Source organism: Xiphophorus hellerii, chromosome 19, assembly GCF_003331165.1.
Source record: "Xiphophorus hellerii strain 12219 chromosome 19, Xiphophorus_hellerii-4.1, whole genome shotgun sequence".
Classification (NCBI taxonomy): Eukaryota; Metazoa; Chordata; class Actinopteri; order Cyprinodontiformes; family Poeciliidae; genus Xiphophorus; species Xiphophorus hellerii.
This window is the reverse complement of record NC_045690.1, coordinates 26493978-26517012: the sequence shown is the minus strand read 5'-3', so window position 1 is coordinate 26517012 and position 23035 is coordinate 26493978. Positions and strand designations below refer to the sequence as shown.

Sequence of the window (23035 nt, the reverse complement as noted above, 5' to 3'; positions counted from 1 at the left end):
CATCTGATGTTTTTTTAAAAAAGTGAACATATTTAAATAATTTAATATTCACATATTACACATTTAATACACAGAATGTAATGCAAAGCACTTGTTTTAAAATTTGTTGATTCTAGCTTACTGCTAATGAAAACCCAAACTCAGTTTCTCAAATTAGATTACATGCTGACTGGGGAAGCTTCACGCTGGACCTCTAGCAGCATATCTTTACCATTTTTGGCCAGTTGAACGAACTGTGGCTTCACTTAATGCCCACACACACTGAACTTAGTGACTGGGATGCAGCAGCTCCTCCAGAGTGGTGGGAACAGGAAGTAACGATAAAGAAATGCAAGTGTCTCTTGTGTCATGACACTCTCCTCAACCATGTTTTAGAATCCTTACTTCAGAAATATGGAAAATATGAGATTCTACAAGGAAGGAAATAGGAATTGAGTGACATAGACCCAGAAAATAATGAAATCAAACACAGTCTAGTAGAAACCCGGTTAAAGTTATACATTTCATAAACAGACCAAACCTGTAAAATCTTGGACTTTATTGTTTTCAGACAAACATCAAAACATCCAGTCCCAAGCTATAAACCCCACATATGCACATTAAAGGATAAAAGCTCCGTTTCAGTAAACAAGATGCAGAATCTTATAGCCAGCTTTCAAATCATGTTCTGGGGTTTTACTCTGTGTCCTGCTGAGCTTCAGAACTAATGGTTCAGGCTCCACTGGGAGCTTTGCCTCAGTTTCACCCTCACCCTCATCATCATCATCATCAGAAGTGTCTTCAGTTTTTCTTGTGATGATGGAGGTTCTGCTGGACCAGGATCAGTTTGACCTTGCTGCCCTTCAGTCTGAGAGCAGCTCAGCGAGGCTGTCCCAGCAGTCCTGCCTTAGCAGCCAAAGCTTCGTTCTGCTGAATGTGATACTCCTGGAAGCGCATGGAGATCCGCTGAGTCATCTTTAGGTACTTCTGCAGGCAGGACTCAGAGCAGCTGGACTGGAAGACAAAAAGGAAACAAATTAGAGAAGACAGGAAGTTACCTGGGGCTGGGGATGAACAGTTCAAATATTCTTCTGAATTGCTTTGGTAATCTCACAAACTGTCCTCCTTGAGAAAGCTAAGATCCTTCAAAGTTTGCAGCAAGATGCTGGGAGTGTCATCTCTTCTGCCGTCATCTGTTGGGACAGCAGCCTCAGAGCCAGGGAGCTAAAAAGGCTCAACAACCTGATCAAGAAGGCTGGTTCTGTTCTGGTTCTGTTCTGGGGCTGACTGAACCTCTGGAGGTGATGACGCAAAGAAGGATTCTATGTAAAATCTAGAAAATTATGGACAACCCTGACCATCCTCTTTATGAGACTGTCTTACAAAAACAGAGCATCTTCCGTCAGAAGTTTCTTCAAAGTCACTGTAACACAGACTGCTACAAGAGATCTTTTCTGCCAACAGCCATTACCATGTACTAAATCTCTTTGAAGAATTAGAATTAATATGAGTTATAACAACATTTAATTTCCTTAGGGATCAATAAAGGATTTTTAATTTGAATGAAGCCTTTAAGCGGCAACTCTTAAAGGGATAGTGTTATGTATTTTCCAGGCACATAGTCCCATTTTATAGCATAATAAAGTAACTATGTTACCTTTAGTTTAATTTTTTTTTAAATGATACGCATTGAAATTGGGTCTCTGTCTCTTTAAAATCTCCTGCTCTTTCTGAAACTCCACCTTCAGGAAGTCATCACAACATGGCTCCTCTATTAACCCTTTAACGACTTTTTTAACAATGTTGCACTGAGAAGTAACTCATATAATAAATTCAGCTGATTTGCAGTTCCAACAGGTGTTTGCTAATTGCTGCTGGCTAGTCTGAAGGAGCTGAGTGGGGAAGGCTGCTCTGTGAGGCAGAAACTCAGAAAATGGAGCTCTGAGCAGGAGCTGCGCCTTGGTTCAACCTAAAGCGTTTCGTACCGCTGAATGGTTGCCACGAGAGATAAAAAGCTTCCTCAAAGATGAATAAAAGAATCAAGGTAACACTCCATGTACGTTTTTAATGTCATGCTCAAAAAAGTCCATTTTATATTATATCCTTTACTGCCCCTTTAATTATTATGAATTAAATGAAATGTGAGATTTCAATATTGATATGACTAGTGACCCCCATAATTCTTAAAAAGTACTCACTGAAATGAATGACAGAAGTATTTTTCATCTCTTTTGTTTTTTAGGATATTAAATGGATGTGATAATGGTTACTATAACAACGCATGCCATGAAGTGGTGGTGATGGGAACAACCGGAGGTAAGAGGTAAGGAAAGTTTCTTTGTACAGAATATTTCAGCAACAAGCAAGCAAGAAATATTACATTTGGGTGAATATCATCAGCCCATTAATCATTATAAAATATTTGAATAAAGACTCAAATTAATGTTCCAGTCATTACAAGGGCAACTCTAAGTTTGTTTGATGTGATTTGAAGGAGCTCAGTGTTTCAGCTGTTTTGCAGTTTCATGGAAGTCTGTTCCAGATTAGTGGAGCATAAAGACAATGAACGCCGTTTCTCAATGTTTGGCAGAACCAGACTAGAAACTCATTTTATAATCTGAGCTAGCAGGAGCATGTAGGCATTGAATAACAGGGGCCCAGCAGTGAACCCTGGGGTACTCTGTGTGTGATTAGGCAAGTCTCAAACCAGTCAAGTCCTGGACCAGACAGAGTAGATAAACTAATATTTAACCATTAGCATTGTCCACGAAGAGTGACATAAAATATGGAGATATTTTGACCCCCATATCTGCTCCTCCTAAAGCTGACACAAAAAAGGTTTAATACATGTCTGCTAATGTTTGCAAAAAAAAAAAAATCAAGTAAAAAATGTCAGCTTTTTTTGTTTGTTTTTTTTACCTCCTCAGGCTTCACATCTCTGGTGGTGAAATCTTTGACACAGTCCATGAAGCAGTTCTCCGTTACTTTGTTGTAAGTCCCCAAAAACTCTTTGAACTGCAAGTTAAGCAGAAAATACACTCGTCAGAAGCAAACCATTATTTTCCCAACTTTTACCTCATGCTGAGAAGGGCTAAGTGGCCATATAAAAAGGAAAGACACTGAACATTTGAGTGATTTTTCTCCAAACGTTCTCTTAGTGGGAAGAGTTGCTCTTCAGCTGTACGAGTTGAAGATTTGGTTCTTTTGTGGAAAAAGGGGCGGGAGGTGTGACAAGCTAAGAACTTTCCTTCGGTTTCTTTTTTCTAAAAAAACATTTCGTTCTATTCTAACTTCTAAGAGTAATTTCAAAACCCGGCATGTCAATCCTCTAACTGGAGCAGGAAAGATTAGGGGTGCACTGATTGCTGTTTTCTGGCTGACCGCAGATATTTTTAAAGGCCTGACCCGCCCATTCAGATTTTGACCAATACCTATTTTTTTTGTCTGAAAAGTTGCTAGGTATACCAAGAAAGTCAATAAGTTGGCAACAGTGTGGCGACTACTAACTGAGCACGTGCAGACATGATCTGGTGGGCAGGTCTGACTTTCAGTCCTCAAAAGCAATCAGTTGCTGATTTCCAGTCATTTTCAGAGTTAGGTAAGATCAGTGGATAAGATCATGTCAGTATCAGCACCCAAAATGAAAGAAATCAGGGCCGATCAATCAGTGCACCCAAAATTTTTAGTGAAGGACTGAAGGTCATCATACAGTCAGACTCACACAACAGTTCACATCTAGTTGAACTGTCTGCAGAACAAGACCCAAATAACAACACCTTATTTTGCTAAACTGGAAACTTGGAGTTAAAGAGTACAAGTGGAAAACAACAGGACTGTAGTCTGTGTACGATTACATTACTTATAGATGTAATAACATTGTTTTTCTATTCTATGGTGAGGTGGTACTATCGTAACTTACCTGCTTGATCTGGTCAGACTCAGTCACCTGGACGGCCATAGTTCACAGTCTGAAGAAAAAAAATGTGACAGTCACACCAGTCTTATTCAATAATTATCCTGTACATTCACACACAGTAGCTCCACTGCTGTCAGGAGGAAATGCTGTAAATATCCTCATTTTACACGAGCATTAGCTTTCTGACGTATAATATTCTGATCACTTTCATATGTCTTCACACATTTCACATTATTTCTTCTCTTTAAAATGTCCAGTGAATAAAACATTGGTTTCTATGAACTGCTCAGCGTCAACCTAATCCCAGTGAGCAGTTTTAGGTCAAATCTAGGGATCTGTTTGCAGTTTTCTGTCCGATTACTGTTTGATTTTTAAAAAGCCTGACCTGCTGATTCCAATTTTGGCTGATTTTGTCAGGAAAAAAAAAAAATCAATAAAAAAAATCACTAAACTTAGTGGGCAACAGTGGGGTGATTTTTCTTAACTGTACCGGTGCAGATGTGAGCTGGTCTACAGTGTCTGAATGGTTCAAAAACATCTAGACTAATTGGTAAGCCAGTCACAATGAGCAATTAATCAATTAATCACATAATAAATTTAATTGAGATTGAAAATTTCAATTCTTATGACTAATATTTTTTCAAGGGCAATTTTGTTTGCAGAGCCTTCATAATATATTTTATTTATGGTTTAGTTTGTAAATAGTGCTTATGTTTGTTTCATTTCTTGTTTTTGGTTGTATTTTGGTTATTCAAATGTCTTCCATTTCTAGTTGCAATGTTCTTTACAAAATTAAAGTTTATTGGTCTCTTGAGAGGGTGAACTTGCACCACTATGCCATTATCAATACATTACTTCAAAATGGTCTCAAAACAGCAATATTATTGTTTATTGCATTAACTTCTGGGGCAATGAATAGTCCCAGAAGTTGCAAAAGTTGTTGTCAAACTGGTATATATTCGATCTAATACTGAATGTCTTTCTGCTGTGTTGTTGTGGCTCTAAACAGACATATATTGGTCAAGACTGTCAAGCATAAATAAATAGAGCAGAAAAGGCTGGGTTCAAACTTAGGACGTCTTTATGAATAATGCAGTGTCTTTACTAGGTGAGCTATAGTCATACATCATTTACACAAACACCTAGTTCTCCTAATGAAATACGCCACTTTAGCCATTTTAAGTGGTAATAAAAGTGAGAGTGCTATAATTATATTTCTCCCCAGGAATTGCATTTTTTAACAATTTTACCAAAATTTTAAATATAGTTCTTCTGAGTTGATTTTTCAGTATTAAAATCAATATGCAAAATATGGTAGAAAAGTACAGGTTTCCTAATTTCTTCAAAACTGTACATAAAAAAAATCCTAATATTATATAAATAATACTAGATTTGTTTTCCACTTGGGTATTTTTTTCATGATATTTTCTATTCTCTATTCTTCCGCGGGGACATTCTCGGTTTGCTGCGATGACTGTTACCTGTGTGTGTCCGTGCTGGGCCCACGCTGGTAATGGGGACGACTCTCCGTGTGTGATGCAGAATCTTTGAAGGGCGAAAAGACAAACACGGCCACAGATTCTCTACAAAGCTTTAAACACATTCATTCCAACGAAAACACACTCTTGCTCCAGATGAAGGCCTCACACTCACTGAACTACAACAAGGTTACAACTCTGACAGCACACCATGAGAAAACCTCTGTCTTCTTGTGTTTTACGGTGGATGGCAAATCAACTATGAGCGCATTATCGCCACCTATTGAAAGGGAGGGTGAACAAGAAATAGCAGCAAACAAAAAAAGCTTAACCAGGGAACATTAATGTTTAAAACTAAAAAGAAAAAAGGAACCAACTAAAATCAATAAATGAGTCTAAAACGTATGTTTATGAGTGGACAGATTCTTTTTGATAATAAAGAATTGTATTTCTACACAGAAGCAACTAATGTAGAGTAGTTTTTCGACATCACTTGCCATAACTTTGATTTTTAAATTATGACAGTGAAACAGATCAATTCTTGAGGTAAAGCTGTTATTTAAAGTGAAGGAGAGGGACATCTAAATATCATAAAAACATAATATATTTAAAGAAAAGAAACTATATCAGCAGTAAGGAAAATATGATCGGATAAAGTGCCAGGTGCAGAAACGGAGTTGATTAAATCGGCTTGATGACATGATGTTGCTCTTCCAGTAGGTGGCAGTATAGACCGAAAGGGAGCCCAGAGAAGAAGGAAGCAATAACAACGTCCATTAGGGGCAGTGTAGCACCTGGTAGTTTGCAGACTGCTACATACTCAGTAGACAAAGAAGAGGTGGGGAAAGCGGAAGTTAAAAGTAGAGTTTCCCTAACAGCGAGGGATGCATCGCCTCCTAACTTTGTTTGATTATTTTACACTTCAGCTGTTTTTAGTAGGCGCTCTTCGCGTTCTGTTCCTGTGCAGTTAGCTTCCATTCTCTGGTTTGTTTCCGTCCAGCTCTTTCTCCAAGCAGAAAGTCCACAAGCGGGAAATTTGAAATGTGTTCGCAGAGACTTGCTAAACCTGCTGTAACTTTAAACTAAACTATCCCATCAAAGCTTCAATACATTAGCTGCTGCCTGCATGTTATCTCCGGCTCCCTCTGACTCAACCGCTTTCAGTCCGGGTCAGTCGTCGTGCAGTTCGGACACCGGGGAGGTTTTAATCCGTTCCACTCGCATTGTTCTCCCGGAGCGCAGGCTGGAAGCCAGTGAGATACCCCAATCCGTTCAAATAACAGTCCAGAAGCTGGGGGAGCCTGTGCGCGTCCAGTCCCATCGGGCCAAGGAAACACAGAGGCCACGGAATCCCGGACACAAACCGGAGGCTGTTGACCCAGCTCGGGTAGCAAAGGATTCCCAAACCGGTAAGAAATAATAATGATAATAAAAACAAACAAAAACTGGGGGCCAGTGTGGCTCTGTCCCGAAAATGTTGTAAACGAGTTCGTCAAAGTTTTATTTGCTAAAATAAAACTAAGGATCTGTACTCTCCGAACCTTCCAAACCGCTCACCATGGCAACGTGAGATGTAAACACAACTGTAAGAGTTCCGAGGTTGGATTGTGACACTTCTCACTTGATCCGCCCTCAGCCTAGAATGCATTAAATTCCACTTTTACGACATGCAACTGAGCTTGTTGTTACTGAATCGAGTTACATTCAATAACACTGAGATTCAGGCAAGAAACAAACACTCGGATAGGGCCACAACTAACGATTATTTTAGTTATGGGTTCACCTATTGATTATTCTAACGATGAATCGGATAAAAAATGGGCAGATTGCAGAATTTTCGTATAAGCCTGATTTAAACTATATATATTAATAAAATGCAAATGATTTAAATAATCTTTTAAATAAGAATATAATTCCTAAAAAGAAAAAAAAATATTTTTGGGGGATTAAGATAATTAATAATTGAATAGCAAAAGGTGCCTGTTAAAATTTTTTTTCCAGAAATTTGAACCAGGTGAAGCCATGCACTACACACATTTTATAATGGACGTGGTTTCCAAAGATCTTTGAGATGTTGTAAAGATGCTGGTCAAACTACCACAGGAAGTGTCTCTGAGATAATGGTGACATGTTTCTTCCAGGACCCCTGGCTCCGTCATCCTCCTCGGGTCAGGAGCTTCAGACATCATGCTTCAAGGCCGGGGGGCGAGGAGTGGTGCTGGGAGCGCTGAGACAACGGTAAGAAGATTCACCAGAACTTCAATTTATATTCTGAGCTCTGTCAGCAAAAACCTTTAAGTTTTGAACTCGGGTGTCTTGGAAATCACACTTGCTTTATGAGTATCTTGCCTTACATGCATTGCAGTGACAGCCCAATATCATAGTTTGGTCATTTTTATAGTTAATATAGATCTGTCCCTCTGCCCAGTTGCCACAGCAACCACCACAAGAGGGAAGTCAGCGTCCAGCTGCTGCGGCCAAGGTCGACTCAGAACACATCAAACGGTTGGAACAGCCCTGATCAGAGCGCTGACGATGCAGCGAGCGTGTCGGGTTTTCAGACCGAGGCGTCATCTGGTCGCCTGGGAGACATCAGCCAAACTGCAGCAGCTGCTGCAGCCGCAGCTGTGGCTGCAACCGCTCCTCTCATCAAGGTAGTTAGCTGGGCTGGAAAACACAAAACTGTGATGCCACCGTTGATTACTGACTTTGGATCACCCCAGATCTTTCCTCCTTTTCTTTTTCTTGTTGGTTTTTAAGGTCTCTTTCAGGTGTATGCATTAAATATGGCCAAAGTGCATCCAACTGGCCAATTATATTATTATATTAGTGAGCAGAATTTGACTGCATGGTGACTGAAAATTACTACCAAAAATGACACCCAAGAAATTGATACATAAGATTTTACACATATTGTAACTGGAGGCGATTAAAGGTGCTTAGGGGCGATTGATTTTGGGGGATCAGCTGTCGACTGGTACATGACAAACTGATTTTATCCACTGATCTTATCTACCTTCGCAAAGCTTTTTAAATTATAATTCACTGTGTCTTTTTATTGTTTGTTTATATTACTTGGATTTTTCAGAATTGTTACAATTTCTTCTTAATATCAAATTTTTCAGCTAGAATAAGTGTCTGTGCTTGTTCTTGTGTTTCTGTGTTCAGGCCCAGTCAGACATTGAAGCTCGAATGTCTCAGTTGTCTGAAGGCATCCAGAAGCTGCTGCACACAGACAGGTACACACACGCTTTGTAGCCATTTTTGCTTTTGCAGGACCTTGTAATAAAGAACTGACACTCGTTCTACAGCCACAAATTCTAATGCATTTGGAATTTTACATGATATACCAACACAAAGTATTGAATAATAGTGAAGTAGAAGGACAATGCATGGTTTTAATGGTAGATATCTACTCCAACCAATTTAGGTTTAGGTCAGTGTAGGTAGACGTCCATGTCTTTATTTTATTTGGAGGCATCAGAGAAAAAGGGGGTTGAATAGATTTGCACATCAGGGTTTGAATGGAAAACTTGAAAAATGATGCATGGCTTTCCTTCGATTTCACAATAATTACCTAGTTTGTGTTGGTCTATCACATAAAATCTCAGAAATTTTCTAGAAATACTTGGAAATTTCTGAGTTTCAAAAGTCAAAAATTTTCAATTTTTAAAACTCAATTTCAAGGCATTAAATCAATTTCTAAGATTTTTGGCAGAAATGTACTATTTCTTTTTTCTATCTACAATGGCCCTAATGAGCTGATGTAGAACCCTGATGTACATTCTGCAGCTTGCAGAGAAAAACAAAAATCACAAAGGTTGCAACAATTTTTCTGAACATGTAGTAACTGTGTTTTGCCTGTAGATGGCTGTAAAGTAGCTTAACACAGAAATTAAATTTTTTGTTGTAGCCTGAAAAAACGAGGAAGTATTACTATTATTATTATTACCACATGTTTTGAAATGTGTGTTTGAATAACTGATTGAATAGGAAAAAAGTAATAAATCCCAAAAATATTAAGGAGTGGATTGTGGTCTGGTGGATCATACCCGACGGATTGTTCTCTGTGATTGGATTGTGAACAAGCTGCTGTGCTTTCGTCGTATCTGAAGCAAACTGCCTGTGACAGCTGTGTGGCCTGACCGTGTGTTCTGATATAAGGGAGGATGACGGCCAGAGACGGAGTCTGAGTCAACACACACTGCATCGCCTGGAGACGCTGCAGAGCCAGCAGCTGCAGCTGCAGGTAAACTGCTTCACCTGCTCAGATGCTGCTGCTGCTGCATCCTCCCTCTGCCTTTTCACTGGTTATTGGTTCCCCTCTTGTCCAATCAGAGCCAGCTGCTGGAGTCAGCCATCAAGATAGTGACGGGTCAGGATTCCATCGCCTCAGACTCCAAAGGTCAGTCTGCTGTCACCAGGTGGCTGAATGACCACACACTATCACACCCAAACACCTCCACCCAAACGGATTTGTTAACTGCAGCTGGGTTTATTTCAGTTTTTGATTTCAATGATGAGAATAAGAAAAGGTGAATGGAAATGGGTAAAACTTAAACTGACAGATTTATGTCACTTTGAGGTGTCAGTTAAATAAAATATTCTTTTTTGGAATGTTAACAGTCAGTTATCAGGTTTAGAGGTCCCGCTTGTTCCCATAATAAATGAATTCTAATTTTTTGTATTTAATCAGGTTATCTTTGTCTGATATTAAATTCTAATCTGAAATATTTTAAGTCTGACAAAAAAGAAAAAGCAAAAGAAATCTGTAAGGGGCAAAAAATGGATTGAAAGTGACTTCAGACGGCCTGGTGTTCTGATGATGTGACCAGACTGACATGAAGTCAGCTCATCGTTTTGTTCCATGTCAAAATACAGTAAATGGTTTTCTATTGGACAATCTACCAGTTCTCTCAGCAGCATGTGAATTTGACTAACAGTCCTTTGTTTGCTGAATATGCACACATTACTGCATTGCTGTCCGTTTTGTCGCAAAATTGACAGAATCCTGAATCCGGATCCTGAATTCAAAATGACAGGATGCCTTCAGAATTTCCAATCATTGTCTTCCACCAGCCAAAGTCAAGGACCAGAAGCCAAGCTCGTCAGGAACCGGAGGGCCTGCTATTGCCCCCGCTGTCATACCGACGGATGCAGTTGCCATGGAAACATGCCACTGTGACTCCAGGCCAGAGCAATCCAGGTAAAATTGGACACGCTTACAGAAGGTATCTCATCACTTCTGTTTTGTTCAATTTGTTCAGCTTAGCTTTGTGTGTAAGGCAGCAGCAGCTTCACTGTAAAAAGGCAGTTTGCTGCAGTTGGAAAGCAGCCAGATTCAGTGAACGCCCCTATGTTTATATATTTATATATTTATTATCAAAGAAACATTTTGCACCATGAATAAACGGCTCTCAGAGCCAGTGTTGGCTCGGTGCTGTGGTGGCTGGCACCTGACAGCTCTGATGTTTTGTTAGTTTATGGTGTCTCTGTTTTCTTTGTGGGTTTGCTTTATGCGCCTCAAATGTCCCAAACACCCATGTCAGGTTCATTGTTTATTCTGATTCTATGTTTGTAACTCCCCAAAAATTATTACTTTAGAAGTTTGAATTCTGGTTTTTCATTGTTGGTTCAATGAGAGCATCGATACCTATAAATATACATTTTAACATATAATTGTATGCAGTTATTGTGTGCTGATTGACAACACAGGGGCTCTAATTAATGTAAATTATGTCATCTATATAATAATCCATATGTTTTATTTTTAGAATTGTGCTTATGGGGCTTTGGCTGAATGTAATGATAGATATATTACCAAATACTTTGTAAAGATATTATAGGTTTCTTTTGTCTATTTTATTGTTGTGACAATAAATATCACAAATATTCTATTATTGTATTGTCCATAACACCAGAAAATACAAGCTAAGGGATTTTAATGAAACACAAATAGGAATATTTGTGTTCTACAGACTTCATTCTTACAGCTGTCCTCAATCCAAACATGTCAGCAGTTTCTCCAGCAAATGGAAGAAGACACTATTTTTGTGTTAGACACATGAAGCAAAACTCCATTATTAAATGAAAAGGTGCATATTCAGGTGAAGCATTAATAGTTATGCATAGATGTAAACCTGTACATGTCGGGCTTTGTGTTTGACCAAGAAAGGATGTAGATTTAGGGGAGAGAATCTGCATTCAAAGCACCAGAATGTCTTAACTGAGCCCATCTCTGCTCGTATGGGTGTGTTTGTGTGTGTGTGTTAGGTGATTTGCATATTTATGCATAGAGAGTGAGAGTTGGGGCGAACAAGGCTGCAGCTCATGATGTTCAGCAGATTCCTCCCCCTTTCTTTGTGGCCAGCAGACAGGTTTCTAGGGCAACACAGGGTACCCATCAGAGGGATGCCTGCAGGTGTGTGCGTGTGTGTGTGTGTGTGAGAGAAGAGCTGGCAGAGAGAAAACACTACCTTGCTGAAGGTGTGATGTCCTCAGATTGCATCAGCATAACATTAGATCACAATCTGGTATGTTGACAAAAAAAATAATTTTTTCTTAATACAGTGATTAAAAAAAATAAATCAAAAACGGTGAAAAAAAAATAGCTTCCTTATATTTTTCATGTCTTCCTGTGGTAATTAAATTTTTTCAGGTATTTTATGTAATGTTTTTCAGCAGGTATACTGATTTCCAAATGGATGCACAATGATTTGGCAGAGGTGGCAGTCAGCCAGTTTCCCATCGATCTGAGTGATCGATGAGCCAAAACCTGTTACATCTGAATCCTGTTTGAGGTCGGGAACTCATGCTGCGAGGCAAAAACAGGAAGGATTTTGGAATTTTTCTTTCTTTTTTTTTTTGTTGGATCTAAAACTACTAACTCTAACAAAGTCATAGTTTATCTTACATGTTGAAACAAAATCTAAACTGGGAAGTAAAACTTGGCAGACAAAGATTCTAATTGTGTGAGCTAAATATGATAAAAGTATTATTGGTGCAGCAATCGATCAGCCGACTGATCAACCAATCCCGATTTCTTTTACTTTTGATAATCAGCCGATACTTAAACCTCCACAGAGGTCTGAAAATCCAACACTCTCCTTTTGCATGACAGAGACTGACAGACTGACTGACAGACAGACGATGAGGTTACCTCTGCATGTGAGCTGTTAACAACAGTCACCCTGCTGAAAACTCAGCACTTTGTTGCTGTGTTTTGAGACTTTTCAGACCCCAATCACTATAATTTTTTTTAAAAGCAACTTTTGAAAGATCTAATAACTCATTTCTGTGTTACTTTGGCAACAGTGTCAGTTAGAAAAGAAAAAATCTACGGACAAAATCGGAATCAACGGGTCAGGCTTTTTACAGATCAGTGATCAGTCAGAAAACTGCAATCGGTGCACCCCTAAAAATGAAGTCAGTAACTCCAGTCACAATCTGCATCACATCAGGCAGAGATATCAGAGCATCAGTGGACGGGCAGCAAGTTTTGGCTGTTAATATAGTTATTTGTAGAAGAACCAAAGTGTGAAAATAGGGAGGAAAGAATGCTGGTGATTTTTGAGGTAAAAGATGACATAAACTAGGCTTCTGTCTCAGCAGCAGTTTTACAATTCACTACAGTGAATTTAAGACTTTGTCTATCAGGTTGGTAATCACACAGTGTGGACCCTGCTTAGGATTACAAAGACAACTAGAAAGTGGAACTGGCTAGGAAAAGCCTGATCGGAGTGTTTCTACATGCAGGGTTTTGTGTGTTTGCAGTTCTGCAGATGAAGTGCAGTAAAACTGCCTAGCAACACCGACACATCTGCAGCATCCCTGTTCTAACCACCATCAACTTTAGAGTGCTCATAGTTTCAAAACCTTCATTGTTTTTAACATGGATGCTGAGCTGATTGGCTGATATAGTTGTTTTAGAAGGCGGCTACTTTATATTCAGCTAATATTTAAATATTACAACGTCTGATCTCTTCTGCTCAACAAACCTTTTGTTGCTAGATATTGGACCTTTTTTCCTACATTGCAGTTTTTGTTGTTTGTTTTTTTACATGCAAGCCCAGCTTTGCTTTTTCTCTCGCCATCATCTTTTGTTGGGATTGTTTTGTCGCCATCCCACAAACTGCAGCTGCTTCTTCCTGACAGTGATGAGAGCGAAAGGACAAGCAGTATTCTCCTGCTTGCCAAGAGGAATCCCTTAGTTTTCCAGGTGGCATGGCTAGGAGGTTGCAGAGGGGCGGGGTGTTGCAAACCAAATTCCTAAGCCTCCCTGAGAGGATGCGGGAGGAAACGCATAACACCCCCACCTTCTCTGCTGCAACATCACAAGGGAGGAACAATAACACGCCGCAGTCTGTCCTCCTCATTCATTCTTTTTAGGCTTTTGCGGAGCAGCGGAGGGTGTAAGCAGCTCAGAGGAGGAGGCAGGGAGGGAGACCGACAGAGGGAAGATGTCCTCCCCGCAGGTCTCCTCATCCCGCAGACAGTCGTGCTATTTATGCGACCTGCCCCGCATGCCCTGGGCCATGATATGGGACTTCACCGAGCCCGTGTGTCGGGGCTGCGTTAACTACGAGGGCGCGGACCGGATCGAGTTCGTCATCGAGACGGCCCGCCATCTGAAGCGGGCTCAGGGCTTCCAGGACAGCCGGTCCTCTGCAAGCGGACTGCCCGCGCAGCAGCAGTCCGCTGCCGCGAAGAGCCAGGCGGTTTTACTGAGTGGGAAGGAACCTCTGGGGCAGCTGAACCACTACCAGGCGGATGGACAAGGGAAGTCTCAGCAGCCCAGTTTGGACCGATACGCACAGGTAGCGGACAGCCGGGCTCGGTTTGACTACTCGGTGCACAGCTGCAGCAGCAGACCGCCTAATGGATTCGGAGGGCTGAACGGCTTTAAAACAGATGACGGACCACCTGAGCTGAACCGGCAGAGTCCAAACTCCCGGTGCAAAAGCAACGGTGGGCTGGTGTCAGCACCAGCCCAGATGACCGTACCGCCGAACCTCATGCCTCAGACCGGAATGAACGGACCGACTTCGCATAGCTTGGCGGGCAGACCCCCTGCCAGCTCCATGGTGGTCGTCTCTCTGCCCGGCCAGGTGGGACACTCCGAGCTGGGTGGAAAGCGACCCGCCTCCGTGTCGAGCACAGACCAGGAGCGGGAAATGAAGGAGAAGCAGCGGAACGCGGAGGCTCTGACTGAGCTTAGCGAGAGCCTGCGGAACCGACAAGAAGATTGGGCAAGCAAGCCGAAACCTGTGCGGGAAACGCTTGTCCTCCTCTCCGGGTGCACACCGTTTGATGTCCGCTTCAAGAAGGACCACGGTCTGGTCGGCAGGGTGTTCGCTTTCGACGCTGTGTCCAAAACCGGGATGGACTATGAGCTTAAAATATTTATTGAGTACCCATGCGGCTCCGGGAACGTGTTCTCCAGCGCCTCGGGGGTCGCCAAGCAGATGTATCAGGACTGCATGAAGGACTTCGGCAGAGGCCTGTCTTCTGGGTTTAAGTATCTGGAGTACGAAAAGAAACACGGGTCCGGGGACTGGCGCCTTCTCGGAGACTTATTACCGGAGTCTTTGCGGTTTTTTAAAGAGGCAGTGGGGGAGGATATGCTGCCGCAGCCTTACATCGACGGCAGCTGCCCGCTGCTGCCAACATCACTGGTTCTTCCAGGTCGAGCTTCGGCTTCTGGCAGTGGGAGTAGCACCACCAGGGCCGGGGCGAGGAAGAGAAAAGCCTCCCCGGAGCCGGACTCTGCTGAGGGCAGCCTGAAGTTGACGGATGAGCAGCAAAGGCAGCAGTGGATCAACAGCCAGGCTGAAGCTCTCAAACTCTCGATGGCTGCGGGCTCGTTTGCTGGGCCTCCACCCCCGCTGACCCCGGGGCACCCCGGTGTCTCCTCCGGCCGCACCACACCTCCAGATGCCGCGGCACCTCAGAACAGGCAGTCCCCGATGGCTGCGCTTTTGTCAGTGGCAGACACGCTGGGGAACGCGTACTCTCCCAACAAAGACAGAGACTCTGTTCACTCCACCACTTCCTCGTCTAGACACAATAGCAGCAGCCCAGTATCTCCCCCCTCCGTGTCCGGCCAGAGGCGCCTCTCCTCACGGACTGGAGACACCGGGCTGTCCGCAGCGTCGCAGTCCGCCGGTGCCATGGACCAGCTCCCGTCTCAGAGCGTGCCCGATTCACCGATGGCCAACAGCGGACCTTTGTGCTGCACTATCTGCCACGAACGCTTAGAGGACACGCATTTTGTCCAATGTCCCTCCGTCCCTAGCCACAAGTTTTGCTTCCCGTGCTCCAGAGAGAGCATCAAGGCCCAGGGGGCGTCTGGGGAGGTGTACTGCCCCAGCGGGGACAAATGTCCCTTGTTGGGCTCCAACGTGCCCTGGGCTTTTATGCAGGGGGAAATCGCAACCATCCTGGCTGGAGATGTGAAGGTTAAGAAGGAGAGGGACCCGTGAGGAGATTGAAGAGAACCCTTAATGTCAACCTAACTGAGAGAGAGAAAAAAGTAACATATCATGACCACATAGTGGTTCTGCTGCTGAGCCTCAAAACCCCCCTTTTCTACATGATTAGAGGAAAATGTATAAAATAATAATAATAATAATAATAAAATCAGTTTGCTCCTAATTTTTAGATCAATGCATTTTAGTTACCTGATGAAGCTGCTTCTCTGATAGTTTCATTAGATGACACAAAAATTACTTTTGCTATCATGATTAAAATAACTTTGTAGGTTGTCTTGTTGTTTGAATGAAATCTGTGCGTCAATGTGCTTTTTATGTCGCATTTTGTTTGACCAAATCTGTTGAAACAAAAAAAATATTCATCAGGTTTTTTCAAACTTAAACAATTACTTTTTGCTTTCTTTAAGAAAGCACCTAAACAGTTGATAAAATACTATGTACCAATGAATGAAATTGTAATAATTCTTTTACCATGTCATATTTGCAGGATATCTGTTTATTGGTGCTTTACCTTCCAACACTTTAAATATATACAACAGATTTCCTGTTTAAAATGTGGTGTTAGTACTAATATTGCAGTGAAGGACCTATTAACTCTTCCTCCACTACTTTGTATACATGTTATTAAGTATATAAAGAGTGCTCGGATGTTTAGATTACAGTATAAAAATAAAGGTAGAGTTTGGTAGTGAAGACAGTTTCCTGTTTCATATCAGTATTTCTCTCCAGTTGGTTCTGCTGTTATCCTGCAGTATTTTAATGGATCAGAAAAGCTCTAATGTTCTTGTCTGGTCTTGAAAAAGGTAGCGCTGCTCCAAACTTACTGGGTGGTGATGTGTTGATGTCTGACTGTCTCTGCTGGAGCCCTAACAAAATTTAAAGATGGTTGGTATTTAAAGGTGTAGTTCCACTGCAGGGAACATTTTCTTGGAACCACAGTAGTTTTGTGGGGGAATTATTCCCTTCTGCATTTCCACAGCATTTATCAAGGCAAAAACAAATGACCAGAGTAGAAAATGACTCCAGAAAAGAACCTGGTTAAGAAGTAACAGTTTTGAGTGCAGCGCTGTGAGGGAAGACTGCTGAGTATTTTGCACTGGTTACCTCCTACTTTTTTTTTAACATTAGCTGAAAAATATCCTAAATCATCTTCCTTCATTTACTGCCAATCCGTGGTAAAAGAGGAAGTATTTTCTTTGCTCTGAAGAATATTTTAGGGTTCTGAGTGGTTTATGTTCTGTTGCACAAACCACCGCAACACCTTAGCATCAGTGACAGATTTTTAAAGAAACCATTTGTTGCTGCTGTGTGTCTGTGGTTCATGCTCCTACGAGATATTACTAGAACCCCGGGACTTCGTCCCAGTCATGGCTGCTCGTCTCCTTCCCTTACCTCTGAAGCAATGGAACACCAATGTCTGCATTGGTGAAATACGTTTGAGGTTTCCGTGGAGGTTTTTGTGACTCTACATAAAGTATAAAGCATAGTTACTGTAAAAAAAATGTTTATAGTTTTATTGCTAAAATCATCTGTTTTAAATCCCTGTTAGAGGATTCATTCTCCCACTCTATGAAGAGCAAGAGTTGGGCTGACACCCCTACAGTAGGAGGAGCCATGTATGCAGTGGGAGGGGCTACTGCTGTCAATAACCTTGTTTTGGACTTTATAGTGAAAAGATAGTTCCAGATTTTATAGTGAAATGCACCTTAAAATCCTTAAAGCTCATTTTAAAGATTTTTCTTTATTAATTTTACTAGTTGCAATTTTATTGTGAAATAATTAAGGAAAAGATTTTTAATTTATATTATTTAAGGGTTAAAACAGGTGCAATTAAAGCAAAATGTAAATCACTGCAGTCTGTCCGTGGTATTAGTATAAAAAAGGAAGTTGAGAGAATATTTGACATTTTTTCTGCTGAATTTCTAAAGTGAGTTAATTAATTTTAAACTGTACATTATTTATATTGTCTATTCACCAGATTTTGAACTTAAAAAACAGAAATGTATTAGCATCATAACAAGTATTGTCATACTTTATGAATTCGAATGGAAAACTAATATTGATGTTGATGAGTTTCAAAATTTATGACATAAAGAGCCGGGTCATTTTTAAAGACTGCATGTGTAAATAATTTAACAAATGTAAGTTTGTCTTGAACCTTTATCCAAATCCGCTGTTTAAAGGAAGAATTTTTCACTAAGAAAATATTAAAAGGGGTTATCGCAGATTCATAATTTAATTAAAAAATAAATGTGTACATCGAAATACTGTCTTTATAGGTAAATGAAGAGTTTGGATAGGTTATAAATGACCAGTTTTGGGTGGATTTATCCGTACGGTACAGTCAGTCTTCCTTTTCCTTAGCTGACACATTGGAATGAAATTGTCCAGGATTCCTCTCCACCCCCAGAGCTGAGGTTGTAGCAGAGGCACAGTTAAACATAAATGTTCCACATGCTAATGTCTCATAAAAACTCATCTAACAAAGTAAAAAAAAAAGAAAAAAAAAGAAGAAAGTGGTTGTGTTTTATGGGGAAGTGTTATCAGTGATGTTTTTGGAGAGCTAGACAGACTTCATCACATCATAAGGGGCTGTCTATAAGCTTAATGATTTCATTCAACTTTTTATTCCGACTGGTTAGTCATTTTAGTATGTTTTCAGTTGGTCTTAAAACAGTTTTGTACATTTGGGAATCTGTTCTGTATTACGGACTGTGTCTTTTTGTTATGCCCTATTCTGTCGTGATGCATACATATGATGAAACTAACACATTTGATATTGTAATGTGCCTTGGGGCTGAGTGAGTTCTAATAAATTCCATTGGAGTAAAGTTTTCATTGAAATGCATCTTTTCCTTTTGATGTTCTATCATTCAGAGTCTGAAGAGCCTCTGAGCTTTAAATAGTTTTTGTCTTTCAACCTGCCACTCATTGGAAACACTCTAAGGTTTTCACTGAGGCGGTACACACAACAGGTTTTTATTGACCAGTTTAGTTACAAGTAGCATTATACATTTTTCTGCGCTTTCTTTTTAATTTCCCTTTGGGTTTAATGTATTTTTGAATTGAAATGAATTGAATTTCTTGCACAGTTACAAAAGGAATTTTGATAAGATTCAATATGTTAAAATACTGAAGGACCAATTTCACAAATGGGTGTTATCCATTGAATCATTTTATTCTTTCACCACACTGTTTCTTCTATAGCCACATAAATACAAAGCCCCCTCTGAGCTGTTGATTACTCAACTGGGTCACCAATCAAGCTGAGACTTTCCCACATACAAGAGCTTTTAAAAATCAAGGGACCAAAGGAGGTGGGGAGCAGAACTCAATTCTGTTGAGTTCCACATTATGGCTGAAATTTTTGTCAGACACCTCCATATTATCTTTTTTTTTTTTGTCACATGAATTTGTATTAACATTTACAATGAATACCAACATGTAAAAATATACCGCAGATATTTTACAGACTATTGTAGCCTCTGTAAACACAAATTCTACAATAGGAAACATAAAGAAGAGAGGTGAACAGGTATTCAGACAAAATAATAGTAAGAAGGAAACTGAACATCTTGATTGAAAGCATTTAGAATGATTCTTGGTTGCTGAAGTCCAGTTCTGGCTTTGCATACTCACTTTTGCAAGTCTGTGTTAATGGCAGGAAATGCTGTGCATTATGTAACACAATGACCTCCCAACAGGTTTTAAGACTAAAACGTGTTGGTGGAAATAACTTCCTCACAGTTATTTCCACTGACAAGCAGTCCCTGCTGTGTCCCACCGCTGAGCTGGGAAGCCAGCTAATCCTTGACTGATATGGAGCTGTTCCTACCTTGGTTGGTTTTGAAATGGTGGAACAGCAATGGGTTGACTTGAAACCTCCTAAGAAAACACACAGATATGATGAGAAGGAATCGAAAGTGCTATGAAATAGTATTTATCCCCTCTCTGATTTCTGTTGGTTTTTGCTTTTCTTGTCACACTTTGATGTTCCTGACGAAAAAGGAAATACTATCAAGCAAAGATAACTTCCGTAAATACAAACTTAAAATTTTCAGATGATGATTTTAACATTTCCAGAGTACAGAGCCCAAGTTTACATCCTACAGCTGGAGAAACAGTTTTTAAGAGTACATGTTTTTTTTGTTTTGTTTTTTTCTTGAAGAGACATAATCATGCAGAACGGTCACTGTTATAGAACAATCATTAGTATAAAAATAGTTTAAAGCTGCAGAAAAGCTATGCAACAGTCTGTTATTCATCTGTACTTCTACATTCATCAATAATTATCTTGCTTGTTATAAAGATATTTAAGGTAATGAAAAAAAATATTTTTTTTACAGCAGGACTCTGCTGTACACTGAAGCATCCGTACAAATAAATCTCTGGAAGGGTTCTTCCCAGGAATATTAAAACATTTCTCACACGACTCGGTGCATGCGCATTAGCATGCAGGCTATGAGCTGAAGCACTGAGCCAAGGGCACCTTAACTATCAGTTGCTACACACAGTTCAGGTGAATTGTTGCTCAGAAAGAAAGATCCGCAATGCAGCTGGAAGCAGCACAGCCAGGCCTGCCGCTGTTATTCTGACAGGATAGATAGCTGCTGTACTCCAGTATCACTGATCCTGTTGCAGTTTAGTGAAGAATTGAGGCTCCAGGCTCCTCTGGTCTGTGGCGGTGATGCAGCAAGGCATTTCCCTCTGAAACTCAACACGTAATATCAAAACCTGGCTTCAGTTCAGCTGTCATGTGATTGGTTGGTGAGGTGTCTAATGTGATGGTTTTCAGTTTGCTGGCTCAGCGATTCTGTCGCACAAAGTCTCCAAGCTGCACTCTTTCTTCCTGTCTGGACTTAGATTGAGCCTCTGTGAGACCTGCTCACTTCCTGTCAGCTGAACATGTTCTTCTCTCTGAGCCGTCGATCTGTGGTGGAGATGGTTGGACTGATGAGCAAAGTCAGAGTAAATGCAGACGCACGATTATTATGTATTCAGACAGCCTTTAAAATGCGGAAAGTACAATTATAAATTCAAAAATATTTTACTGATCCCAGAGGGAAATTAAATATTGTTGTAATTCATGTTAATTCAAAATTCTTCAAAGAGTTATTGGCTGATTTCTGGTGCATATTAATTCCATACCTATCAACAGGAGAGAAAGACAGGATAGTGTCTTAACATATGACTTTGAATGGCACGTTCAAGTTCGTTGACTGTTGATGGAAAACGGTATTGTTGATATTACCGTGGAGACGGAGAGCTTTAGCATACAGTTCTTCTTACTATAATCTGTCTCCTTTCCTGACTGTACATCCCTGCAGTTTTCACCCCTCCTCCTCTGTTGCTGTGGAGGAAGATGTGGTTGCCATGGTTACAACTTCCTGACTGCAAACGTAATTTATTCAGGAATGTGCAGCGGAAACGGGGAGGCAGAGAATGCATTGTGTATAATCTGAGCTGAGCTGATTTATTACAGTAAAAACAGTGATGAATAAAACGTGTTTCTGGCAGTCGACGGTGTCAGTGAAGCTACTCAGCCAGCCCCTGATTCTTCCCCACAGACTCCTCTTTTTAAAATTTCTTTTCCTAAGCAGCAGCATCATTTACCAAGCATCCCCCCGCACCCTTACACACACACGCACACACACACACACCCACACACATGCCTTCACCTAGAGACTCAGCTGTGTCCCCTCCCCCTCGTGATGTGATCACATTCCTCTGAATGTTTATAACTGACGAATGAAGCATTTCTGAGTCTGACCTTTTGTCCTTGATCAGCATGGCTCTCACCAACATACATGAAGTTTACCTGCTTTGCTCTCTATTTTAACCTCCTCTGTAAACACATAGATGGATTACACATTTCAAACCCATTCACCACTGAATGTCACCCAAAAAAACAAAGCAAAACAAAAAAACACCATGCAGCACAAACACTCCCAAGTCGTGGCCAAAAACCAGAAATAAGCTGTTTATTTTGAATTTGCGCTTTCAACGCTGGGGAAGAAATTTGAAATATTACAGTTTGTGCTGTGCATCATTACCAGGTTCTAAGTAGATCTTCAAAATGGAAGAAGAAGAAAGAGGAGCTAGAGACAAAGCGTAACGAGCAATTTGTTGAAGACATTTATTCTCAAATGAGGATGAAATTGCAGGTTATAAGGCTCCATCACTGCCAAGGTTAGATGCTGTAGGTCAACTATTTTGCATTTCTTAAAATGTTCTTAGAGTTATGAGACAAAAATAGTCAAGTGGTACATTTTAAAAAAATTTAATTTTTGCTGAGCTGGAGGATCAAACGGGATTTCTGTAAAGATACAGACTCATCTAAATGAAAGCCGTTACTGAAACCACCTGCAGCCCAATGGTCATGTGATGCTTCTGTGAGAGAAGGGCTTGAAGAACAAAACCATCTTGTGGAACCAGGTATCCTACCACACTACAAACTGGACTTTTCAATAACAAGGAATTCCAACTGGAGAGCTTTTTGCTCCTGAGCGATGGAGCAGGTATCGAACCGCAGCGGGTTATGTGGAGATGTTATAACGGGCATCTCAGTGAGCTACAGTCCTAGTCTGATGACTTGAACCTCAATCAGGAAAACATTGCAGATCATAAGGCCTGTCTGACAAAGGACTTGTTTCAGTTTCCTTCATGCAGAGATCTTCACTGTGGAGCAACCAACCTGGTGTTGCTTCAACTGGTGTTGCTGGAAGACTCTCATCTAAACAAGGTTTTGAAGTGATTAACAAGAACTAAGATGTAATCTAATAGTCAATAACACATTAGAACTCACATAGTTAAATATTATGATGCCCAAGGAAAAAGGAAAGCTGAGTTTCTTTGTTTGACACAATCAATCTAAGTGATTTTGTTATATATATTTTTTTAATCAAAACCTTTTTGTTATTGTATTGTTTTAGACTGAAAAGAAGCAGGAACATTCTGGAATGTTAGACTGTCCTGGCAATAATTTCATATTTGGATTTAATAATTCTATTGAACAGGGTTTCCTTTGTCATACATCTTCTTCAGGATGGACAAAGCCTGAAATCTTCTGCAGGATTTGTCACCTGAAGAAGCAAACTGTTAAACATTCTTCTTCTGGCTTTAATGTTTTTGCCCCATGTCAGGAGATTATACTACACATATTCATCCTTTTA

The 23035-nt window shown here is 40.6% G+C and overlaps 3 protein-coding genes across 11 annotated transcripts in view; 2 read left to right on the top strand and 1 right to left on the bottom strand.

Annotated features, from left to right (window-relative positions):
- Nucleotides 1–521: 521 nt before the first annotated feature.
- On the bottom strand, nucleotides 522–11829 carry timm9 (translocase of inner mitochondrial membrane 9 homolog). 5 transcript variants are annotated; one of them, XM_032547969.1, is made up of 4 exons: nucleotides 11803–11829; nucleotides 3899–3947; nucleotides 2899–2994; nucleotides 522–993 (listed from the first exon to the last, which is right to left on the bottom strand). In XM_032547969.1, the coding sequence occupies exons 2-4, from the start codon at nucleotides 3935–3937 to the stop codon at nucleotides 859–861; spliced, it is 270 nt and encodes an 89-aa protein (XP_032403860.1). In that variant the 5' UTR covers nucleotides 3938–3947; nucleotides 11803–11829; the 3' UTR covers nucleotides 522–858. The 5 variants fall into 5 exon arrangements, with proteins under 5 accessions (XP_032403860.1, XP_032403858.1, XP_032403859.1 ...); XM_032547967.1 differs by having other exon boundaries at nucleotides 3899–3950; nucleotides 11800–11821; XM_032547968.1 differs by having other exon boundaries at nucleotides 3899–3950; nucleotides 11804–11821.
- kiaa0586 (KIAA0586 ortholog) overlaps nucleotides 6089–23035 on the top strand; it is a 36721-nt gene continuing 19774 nt past the window's right edge. For 2 of the 5 annotated variants that reach the window (XM_032547961.1, XM_032547959.1), the window contains exons 1-7: nucleotides 6089–6782; nucleotides 7515–7611; nucleotides 7784–8027; nucleotides 8542–8612; nucleotides 9538–9622; nucleotides 9712–9778; nucleotides 10453–10579. In XM_032547961.1, coding sequence (XP_032403852.1) covers nucleotides 6500–6782; nucleotides 7515–7611; nucleotides 7784–8027; nucleotides 8542–8612; nucleotides 9538–9622; nucleotides 9712–9778; nucleotides 10453–10579 — 974 coding nt within the window. In that variant the 5' untranslated portion in view covers nucleotides 6089–6499. The remainder of the gene's footprint in view (nucleotides 6783–7514; nucleotides 7612–7783; nucleotides 8028–8541; nucleotides 8613–9537; nucleotides 9623–9711; nucleotides 9779–10452; nucleotides 10580–23035) is intronic. The other 3 variants (XM_032547958.1, XM_032547957.1, XM_032547960.1) reach the window with 2 other exon arrangements.
- irf2bpl (interferon regulatory factor 2 binding protein-like) lies at nucleotides 12646–18701 on the top strand. Its single transcript, XM_032547964.1, has one exon. It carries the CDS (start codon nucleotides 13833–13835, stop codon nucleotides 15852–15854), a length of 2022 nt encoding a protein of 673 aa, XP_032403855.1. The 5' UTR covers nucleotides 12646–13832; the 3' UTR covers nucleotides 15855–18701.

Coding starts and splice junctions, on each gene's coding strand:
- timm9 (XM_032547969.1), bottom strand. CDS start 3,937: ATGGCCGTCCAGGTGACTGAGTCTGACCAGATCAAGCAG. Junction 2,995..3,898: donor AGTCTGACCAGATCAAGCAG/GTAAGTTACGAT, acceptor CTTAACTTGCAG/TTCAAAGAGTTTTTGGGGAC. Junction 994..2,898: donor GAGATGTGAAGCCTGAGGAG/GTAAAAAAAACA, acceptor TTTGTCTTCCAG/TCCAGCTGCTCTGAGTCCTG.
- irf2bpl (XM_032547964.1), top strand. CDS start 13,833: ATGTCCTCCCCGCAGGTCTCCTCATCCCGCAGACAGTCGTGCTATTTA.